The sequence below is a fragment of the Acanthaster planci genome, linkage group LG11, assembly GCF_054643075.1.
Source record: "Acanthaster planci isolate LZ-2023a linkage group LG11, COTS_SCS, whole genome shotgun sequence".
Lineage (NCBI taxonomy): Eukaryota > Metazoa > Echinodermata > Asteroidea > Valvatida > Acanthasteridae > Acanthaster > Acanthaster planci.
Window position 1 is genome coordinate 4,329,557 of NC_141787.1, and position 10,591 is coordinate 4,340,147.

Genomic DNA, 10,591 nt, shown 5'->3' on the forward strand with positions numbered 1-10,591 from the left:
CATCCAACTTCAGTAACAATTCATCAAAGGTGATATGAAGTACATGTACACATTCAAATGTACAAGCAGGTCACCAAGCGTAATGACCTTGGACAAGTACGTGTTTACAGTCATTTAATACACGTATCATGTAGCTGTGTAGGACGATTTCCTCTCAAAGACTACACCTGGCATTGACAACATATCCCCAACAAATGAGGTTAGTCTTTATTGGATAAGTGCCAAGAGAGGCATTGAACATACATGTAACTTTCCTGACACCTTTGATAACTAAAGATGAAAAATACATGTTATTTGTGTCTGTTGTATGGGCACTTTGCAAGTAGAATACATGTAGGCTACATGTTTTTAATCATTGGTGGAAGCAAACCTGGAGGGTAAGTGGCTTACATGTTTGTGGTGAACCAATCCCTAGGCCCTTTGAAACCATTCACATGTTACAGGAATCTTTGGTGTAGGCTTTGCAGTATGAAAGGATGCATATGGTACATGTACTTGTTCACATGTATGTTTAAAAACCACTGCAGTCCAGGGACCTTGAACCTCTTACATGACTTCTGCAATGTGAATACACATGGTGTAACCGGTAGTCACAAGCAGAGGAAAGGAACTTATGACAATTTGTAGTCAACCGTATCAGGGAAGAGTTCATTCAGTGTAATGGATACATGTATATCCGTCAGAACATTCCATACAAAACATCTTGCTCTCATTCCTTAACAAAGCATTCCCACTGGAACGCTGCTTCGGAACAGTCAATGCACAAAGTTCCTGCAAAATGTTCCGATGGAATGTTAGTTGTACATGTACATGTAACTGCCAGTATGCCAGGATAGACATTGGCCTTTGTTAACGGCACTGTTTATTTTTACCGACAATTTTGGCCAACATGTATGATATTCATAAACTCCTCATTTTCATGCAGCATTTCAAGCATTTTGGCAAGTAACTCCCCAGACCTTGGACTGAGATACATGTACATTGATAATTTGATTATTATAGAAACCTTTTTGGATGAACACTTCAACATACATGTAAATGTGAATTTCAGTGATAGTAGATTTTATAATGATAAGTTTCATTTTGGATTGTGCTACACACAAATATTTGGAGTGAATTCAACTGAGAACACTGACTGAACAGAATGAGATACAAACGCACAGAATCGCACATCTGAAGATAATACAGAAACCTTGAGCAATTTTTGTTTAAACACGACACAAAAGTGACTGATTGCAGACTCTAAGTGTTATATCTTTTTCAAAACTCCATGTTGCATCTGACTGGAATCAAATGTTGAAGGATAACAAATGAACGTGGCAAAAGTGTCTCTTCAATGCCCTTATGAATTGCCTCTCTAAATTCCTTATTTTGGCATGTCCATTTCGAGACAGAAGTAATACTACACATCTCCTAAGTATGGTACCCAACTCATGTCCATGTGCAGCTCTCACATAAATTTCTGGTATTATGTACCATACCAGTATGTCAATTATGTCCATTCTTCAGTTGCAAGAATACTAAATGTAGGCTGTGTCTGAATCATTAGGCTGCGGCTTGAAATTAAACAAGTCTACGGCAATGGCTAAAGCCGCTTTCTATAGAGTACTGAAGGGACATCATTTGAACCAGGAAATGCAGTGCAAATGAATGGAGAATGTGCGCATGTTGCTTCATGCGCTGGTTCTCTTGTTTATGCCTTTTACAATGCACATAATTGGGTGTGTGACACTCTCCTATAGGTACCCTACAGAGTCATCACAACCACATAGGACACAGCTATATCTCTGCTGTACTGTCTATTCTCAAACACATTGCATTATTCATATTCCGGTGATGCCATATGACCTGCTGGTAACTAACTGACACTGGCATCAATTATCAAGTGCTCCTTCCTCAAGTTGTGATATTGCTGCTATACAAAAGGTACATACCTTTTCCTAAGGGTTTGAGATACCATGCCAAATCTTCTACACAGCTCTTAGCAGCAGCATAATGTCTCAAGTATCCATTCACAATGGACCGAGGCAACCTTTCTTCATGCTCTCCACCAAGCTCAGCACCAACTAGTTGCAGCAAGGCATAGTTAGCTGGTAACTCATCAATATCACGTGTGATTTCTGTCTGGTCAAATGGACATTGCTTACGGTGAAATTTCCCAAGGCACATCTTGCAAACTGTATGCCCACATCCAAGACTAATGGGCCGGCGTACATTCTCATCAAACTCATTGTAGCAAACAGGACATGAAAGAAACTCTGTCCACTGTGGAGCTTGAATTGGCATCCTGTCTTATTGCATCTGAATCCCTGTAAATGAACAGGTGAAAACATTTACAAGAAATTATACATGTGGTTGCATGATAAATGGCAAAAACACTGTTAACCACAATAAAACAATAACAATACATGTACAAGGGAATAAATATGTGCTTGGTTACTCTCAAAACAAACCTGAGCCAGTATTAAATTAATGTTTAAGACTGGCCAAACATTTAAATTACCAGTCATAAATACCATTTGAGTCAGAAAGTCAAAGCTGATAGGAGACTGCCGCACACATAGCGTTTACTGCGTGAGGTACATGTACACACTACCAGCCAGTGCATTATCATTCGTTTAAGACAGGCCAAGTGATGGTCTCTTAACCAATGGAAATTGCTAAACTGACTTATGTACATGTAAGCATGGTATATACATGTACTAGACTTGAATCAAGTCGGCAATTGGCTACGTGTAGCCCACCTTCCTTGTGATGCGTATGCAGTGTGCAGTTTAATAACACGTTGGAACAGTCCGTGCAACCTTGCAAGTTAGTGCAAGTTAGAATTTGTTTTTCTATCCTAAGGTCATCCTTGCGATGTTAAAAAAGAACAAGTCTGGTCCAAGCCAATTTGGCTCATCAGGCCAGTGCTTATCTCCAGTTTCCATGGCATAAAACGACTGAGTATATTTTTGTTCCCCCTTGGATGGGATGCCAGTCCATTGCAAGTTGCTTCCCACCTAATGCTGGTACCCATTTAAACTCCTGGGTGGAGAGAGGCAAGCAGGGATGAAGTGGCTTGCCAAGGGCCACAACATACTGACACCAGCTGAATTCGAACCTCCAACGCTATGATTAGAAGCCATAGAGCGTAACCACTTGGCCACATGTCCCCTTCTTTCAGTGTTAAGTTCAGCTAATTTATAAAGTCGTTCCCTTAATTCAGTCACTGTTAAGTGAGTTGATGTCTCTGAAGCAGCAGCTGTCGTGCGCTTCAGGTACCAGTGAAATCTGACCAAATAAAACATCGAGGCAAAATTCATGTGCAGTGCTTATGTGCACGTGATTGCAGGGGGCTTTAGGGCACAGAGTAAAATGAAACGCTCATTTACTGAATGTGCAGTCAGGTTGTTTGAGTTCTGGCTTAGTTGACGTATCCTATAGAATACGGACGCAGATATGCAAATAGCTGTACAAAAGCCATACAAAATTTTAAATTTTCCATAGGTTCGTGCACAAACATGGATGTGCCCAGCAGGTATCACTCTGTACATGAGTCAGTGCTCCATATAGCTCTGTGGTCACCATACAGTGCCAAGAACATCTAACACGGAAAACCGAAACTTCTTCCCCTGTATTGCATAAAGATTTCCTGATGACAATCTTCAAATTGAAGGTTGTGCCAAACATTTCTATAAATCTAAATGCAACTGGGCTGTTCTTTTTAAAGATCTTGCTGAAAAGAGTTCCATATACGGACGCCATTAGACACCCTGTGCACAAACCCTATGGTCTGAAAAATGTGTTTTCTACGTAAGTCTAAATGACTCGGTATTTTCCCTCCTAAATTGAACTTTTCTGGACAGGTTTTTGCTTTCCGACAGCTACATGTAATATTCAAAATATGTCACCATGGTCACTGTAGACTTATCATGCCTACTGAATAATTACTCCTCAAGCTGCCAAGCCTTTTTATTTGAAGGCTTACGCTAAAACAGTAACACAATTTCACAAATTCCGGCGCCTTAAGTTACATTTGACAGTTAGCCTAGGCCTACAGTAACGTTGGGCCTGACGTTATTCTTTTCAACTTCTTTCTCACACATGCTTGACTATAGGCCTAGGGCCTAAATATGGCCAGGAACCCTGAGGATCGATAAGAATTCCCCGAAAATTCGGCAAAATGGTGAAATTTCATGAAATTTTTCTAGGCCCTAACCGGACTCCTGCCAAGCTTCAATCTTACCGACAGCGCCATGGAATGAAATGAACGTCACAGGTTAGGTTGCTCGAGTTGTGGTTGTAGTGCTAGTAAATAACCTGTATTACGCCCAATTATCGCATCTATCCCAACTACGGTACAGCAGTTGGGCCGGTGTATCTGCCCCCCAATGAGGCCTGAGGTTGCACAACACCAAATACGCGCCCATAGAAAACAGTGCAAAATCGGACCGAAATAGCGCCGCCTGTTGATTCTCGTGAAGAGGTTTGCCTCGTTTTTTTTTAATGGAAATTCAAGATTATGGCCAGAAGATCACTTTTCGTTTCATTTCACGGGGGTGTTAGCCACGAAATTCTTTTTTTAATTTGCCTTTCAAGGAAGATACCCCCAAAACAGCAGTAAAACTAATAAGTGCTCATTTCTGAGTGTAGCCGCCCGCCCCTATCAAAAATAGGCCCGCAATTTGGGGCTTTTTGTGAAAGAAATACCCCGAACTGGAAACTATCGGCAGTCCCAAATTCGGGATTTATAGAAGTATTCATATGATGCCTCCTAATCATGGCATGTCTTATTGTAAAAACCCCGTGGAATTACAAAATATTAATGAGCTGGCGCGCAGAAATACAACCATTTGGTGGAATGCACCCGTAGAAGTGTCCGAGTGGGCAGAATTAGCACCACGCGATGTCTCCAGGTTATTCTGTCAACTCTAGATAATAATAGAGTTAATTTCTTTTGCCCTTGATCAAAATGGAAGGTATCCAGTTCAAAAGTGACCACGTTGAGTCACACATGCAAGCGCCACTGATTGCAAGCTTCCATTGGATGAGTTGCACGTTGACACTTACGAACTGGATTGAACTTTGTTTTTGAAAACTCCGAAGAACAAGCATAGCCTTCTTCTGTAACCACCTGTCAGCATTTTGCACACATGTGATAGCACATGTGCTAGTTGCGGTTCGTATGGTGTGTAAATTTGACCTTTAATCACACATATTATGTGCAAAATTAACATTTAATTGTAAAATATCGATATTTCTATTAATAGAGATATCCACGTCACCATAATTCACGCATTTAGCACTTTGACTAAAATTTGTTCTGAATATAAACTAAATTTTTAATGGCTTCATTCTTAGAAGTGGAAAGTTTGACTAAAATCCTTTGTGGATTAATATTATGAAGAACATCGGATGTCACCGAAGCAGCAGAAACAACGTCGCCTGCAAACGAGTAGGAAGAGCAAACTTACGTGACCAAAATTCACGCACGTGCGTTACAAATATCATTTTACGGGGTATCGGTAATGCCCTACTTCTGAAAAATCTGCCAGTTGATGTCTCTTGAATGAGGAATTATTTTTTTATTTTATTCGCCACAGCTTGATTTTCCATCACTGTCTGATTTTTGTTCACCTATTCAATTCTTGTCAATTTCATTTCAAGTTACAGTGAGGCATGAAATTTTATTTCTTTAAATAAGTCATATTAGCATAAATGTGAGTAGTTGATCTGGGTATTATGACAAACTTCTCTTTCTAGTGTATTTCTGAAAAAAAAAACCGCAAAATACGTGCAAAACCCACGCCCGTCGTCGCCAACGGAAATCTCATAATGGGGTACGCAGTGCAGTTTTGATAACGCCCTCAGTAGTTGGCGAAAGTTGACTGAAGTCGTCATCAGCGCGTGTGTCGGACGTCCATCCTACGCCGATCATGAGCGAACAGCGATCATTTATCCATTTTCTACACAATTTCAACCAGCTAATTTTTAAGCCCACGGGAACGGAAGGTGCTGTGGGTGGTGAAGCTCCCCTAATTTTTTTGGGACCGGGGCCGGGTGCTGGTGTACAAAATAGCACCCCCAACTTTGACCACGTTAATTAAGCCACAAGCATAATCAAACTCACCAATGCGCAGCATTCCATTACGTGATTCAATAGCATAAACACAAAAACGTTTATATCAACTGTCTTTGGTAACTTTTGAGAAAGGAAATGCTGTTAATCAATGCATTATTCGTATAATTTTTAATAACAGACTGGACACAATCAACAATAAAAGCTTAATGTCTTTTTTTTTCTTCACAAAGATATTTCAACGGTATACGATATAATATTTATATTTCCTTTTGCTTCAGAAAGACCCCAGAATGGTACTCGATTAAGGGTTTGGTTTCGTTTGCAAGATTCCACAACGGTATAGATTGAAGAGCTCATTCGATTCTTGTTACTTAAGACACAGTTTCAATTGGTAAGAAGGTAAAGGGTTCCTTTTCTCATTTCTACTTCTTTAATCTTAAAAATGGTCTTTGGTAAAGGTTTGGCTTTCGGTTGTTTTTTCTAACATTACAAAAGCGATCATTGGTAAAGGGTTTCTTTTTTCCTGCCTTTATTTTGCAGACATAAAGCGGTATTTAGCAAAAGTTTTGTTGTTTTTCTCTGTCTTTACAAATGTTAAAAGAGTAATTGGTAAATAAATTTTAATTTTTGGCTTCTTTTTGAATCTTCAAAAACGGTATCAAAAACTGCCAATGGTAAATAGGTTGAGATTCCTATTTTTGTTTGTGAAAAATCAAAACAATAAATAGGAAAGGTTTTATTTTTCGTTTTTTGTAACACTTGTTTGAATTGGAAAACGACTGGACGGTATGTACACGGACCCAGCACCCCCTAATTTTTGCATTTAGTCTGTAAAGTAAACACTATGCTCTGCAAACATGTTTCCCGATGGAAAAGCTTTTAATTAGCACATAACTGCCTAAAGAAAAACGGCGAAGTGACGATCGATCATTGACAGTAAATTAACGTCGGTGCATAATTGCATTCAAGAGTTTCACGAGGAGAAAGTTGGAAGTGAGAATATTATATTTAATGAACCACCCCGCTTCCGCCGCCAGAGCGGTTAATAGTTTCCACTTACTACAGCCATAGACATAGGCCTATAGGCCCTATCCAGCAAGAAATGAGACCGAGGGGTACCCCCCCAACATGTCCAATCGCTATACACACTCTAGACTATTGTATGGTGTACTATTTACGACAAACATTTCTCTCTCTTTAGCCTCCCTCCAGGCGACGCGACCAGACGACGCGACGGCACGACGGCTCCCTTGCGTCATGCCCTCTGGTCGAACCGTCGCCTTCTTGTCATTTCGTTTGTACACACACGTCACCCGTCGCGTCTTGCTGTCTTAGGTCCTTTCCTTGTTGCATTTTTTTCTGCCTAAACGTCGCCCCTTCCGTCGCCCGTCCCGTCGTGCTGTCGTGCGTTGCGTCGTACGTCGTGTCGTGCATCGCGTCGCCTGAAGCACGACGCGACGCACGACACGACGCAGTGCTGTCGCCCTTTACTTTATGCTATTTATAGAGGGCGCCTTTACTGTTTTCTTTCATTTCCGTCCACCTTTCTTGCAAAGTATATGCTATTCGCTCTTTGGTGCTGATTTTTCATTATTTTTATTTCATCGATTCATTAATCGGGATTCATTTATGTCATATTTTATTGAAAAAATGATAAAAGAGCAAAAGAAAATCCGAATATGTAGCAACTGCTCTCTCAAAATAAGTTGAAACCGCAAGCTCAGAATTCGTCACTCCTAAATTTCCCAGCCAACGATTTCTTTTGCTTTCTCTCATTTCCGTCCATCGCGCTTGCAAAACACATGCCACGAGCCACAGGCGTTGATTTTTTTTTTGAGGGGGGATTGTTTCATCCATTCATCAAATGAATTAGTTTGGTCATATTTTATCGAAAGAAAATTAATGAAAACGAGCAAAAAAGAAAATCTGCGTATGTAGGTGTTCTCACATAAAGTGTAAGCCCATAATTCGTCACTTTTTAATTAACCCGGCTGATCCTTGTTCGAATGTCCGTCCAATTTCTTTTTAAGACCGTTGATAAAGTTCCCATTTGCGGTAGATTTATAACCTTATAAATATTTCTCTGTGGTCCATGCCAGCAGTTTCCAAGTAGTTCTCTCACTCTTCCAGACAATTTGTCTACAGTTGTACCACCGCAAGTTTGACCACGGGTTTAGGTAGTTACCGTCCAGCCTGCTCTATATTATCACCCTTAGAATATTCAGTCTTCCTTCAGTTTAGTCTTCCTCGTTAACTTCATCATCACCACACTTTCAAGGATATTAGTCCTTGTTTCTTAATTAAACACTGTAGAAAGTCCTACTGCCATTGTGGCGGTGTCTTTTCTTCCTCTCTGTTTGGCCTCGCGCTTAATTTCTCATCAGATGTGCATGTTACATTTCTGCATGCACGTAATAATGATTGATGTATTGTATCTTAGAATGGATTTACAATAATTATTAGACAAATCAGAATTAGATAAGGAAAAGCTAAAACATTGTGGCTGACATTAATGTTATATATTTCCTGAAGAAAATGCTATTTATTCGCGAAGCTCTTTCTGATTACATTTGATTTTAAAAAAAGGAATAAAGTTTTCTTCAACAACTCACTCTTAATGAAAACACAAAGTTAGAAAGAATCCACGAAAAAGAACAACAGAATCGTGGCCTGGTACCTATGGCATTGTGCAAGCACGGGCCGGGGGAAGGAAATGAAAGAAGACAATGAAGGAGCCCTCTATAAACACCATGAAGTAAAGGGCGACAGCACGTGTCGTGTGTGTACAAACGTGGCAAGGAGGCGACGGCACGACCCGCACTTTATTGCACGGAAATCCACACAAACGCGCCGGCAGGGAGTGTCGGCACGATGCAAGGGAGCCGTCATGCCGTCGCGTCGTGTAGTTGCGTCTCCTGGATGGAGGCTAAAGAGGGAAAGAAATGTTTGTCGTAAATAGTACACCATACTTTTGTTACCTAACCCCCCCCGTGTCTGAAAAGAATTCCTCAGATTCCAGTGAGACAATGACCAACGCAAAGCAGGGGGGGGGGTTCCTCTCCATCTCATACCTAGCTTCATATGTATAGGCAAGCGAGCTCGGCCTGGTCCCCATGGACACTGTCCAGAGAGCACTGCTTCTGTCTTAAACTAAAGATTGCAGGCCAGTAGATAAGGCCCAACTTGAAATTGCCTGCGACGACCGAATCACGATTTTTTGTAGTGTAGGCTGTCAAATTTTCTGCCGTGGCACGTGGACTGGGTGGTCTGTTAAAAAGGTGGATGAAATCCAAGGACAGAACTGCCAACTTGTAATTTCTGAAAGTATCGGACCAAACGGAGCCCTCAAAATTGCTCTATTTTGCACTGGGGCGCGCTTAAGCATCAATTTTCAAAATGTCGACTGGCCTCATGCATGACTGTCTAAAGGGGTGATTTTCTCTGGAGAGAAATATCTTCAAAAGTCAGCGGTTAAGCCACTGAAAATTGAAAGGAAAATGAAAGATGAGAAAGTGAGCTTTTTTTATATGTGTCTTGAACACATGTGAAACTTGTTAGTATGTTTCCTGATTTTTGAAGTGGCGATGTTGATCACTGTTGTCTATGGCAGCTTGTTTACTGGCCTGTACCCATAACAAAGGCTGCGCGAAAACACTGGAAATAAAAATATACGCCGTCTGGGTGCTAGATTTGTAGGACACATTTACCAGGGGGCACATTTAACGTTGGGCAGGGGATCCCCCTCGAAGTACATTGTCCTCAAGTAAATTTGTCTCAGGGAACAAGTTTACCTGGAAGGGGACAGATTTACCTTGGACTTCGGATTTACCTTTCACATCGCGCGGCGCAACTATATTGCATTATAGGGTCGTCGTGAGACTATTGATTCAGTATTGTTACCAACTTTACTCAAAATAACGACCGAGAAGGTTGCGATAGAATTGTAAGCTAACTCTTGTCTGAATTGGAGAATTGAAAAGCAGACTATTATACTAATATCATGGAGGAAGGTGTGTTCCTTCCTCCATGCTAATACTGAATACCGACGATCTGTACAATGATGCAGGACTTATATACAGTTAGAAACAGGATGTAGTTAAAGTCACAAAACTTAAGAAAGGAAAGTCTTAGTCGCATGTCTTAGCTGGATTCTTAGAACAATGACTGTGAATGAATAATTTCATCTTAAAACGAAGTCCTTGATGGACCTTAACGATGGCTTAAATGAAGCATGCTGAAGTTTGCCGCAGCCTCTGGGCTAACAAGGACAAAATAGGCGGAAACAATATACAGTGTACAAGACACAGTGTGGGTGTACTCTTACAAGGAAAATGTAGTGAGTAATATGTCTAAGAAATGGCAAACAGGATATATACAGGAAATGAAAAAGTTGTCAAAGTTAAAATGAAGATTCTGAATGCTAATTCACTAAAAGAAATAAATGCAAGTAATTCAAGTAATATTGTGCAGAACACGCTACAGCATTAGCGCTAGCGCCTACAGTGTGATGTAAGCGACTTGGTCTTG

The 10,591-nt window shown here is 40.6% G+C and overlaps 1 protein-coding gene across 2 annotated transcripts in view; it reads right to left on the reverse strand.

Annotated features, from left to right (window-relative positions):
* The window catches only part of LOC110981556 (uncharacterized), a 65,890-nt gene that overhangs the window by 53,951 nt on the left and 1,348 nt on the right, over positions 1-10,591 (reverse strand). The window contains exons 1-2 of one of the 2 annotated variants that reach the window (XM_022239185.2): positions 4,229-4,383; positions 1,935-2,309 (exon numbers count right to left, since the gene is read on the reverse strand). In XM_022239185.2, the coding sequence (XP_022094877.2) occupies positions 1,935-2,286 (352 nt within the window). In that variant the 5' untranslated portion in view covers positions 2,287-2,309; positions 4,229-4,383. Of the gene's footprint in view, positions 1-1,934; positions 2,310-4,228; positions 4,384-10,591 lie in introns of those variants that run through there. The other variant, XM_087143010.1, reaches the window with a different exon arrangement.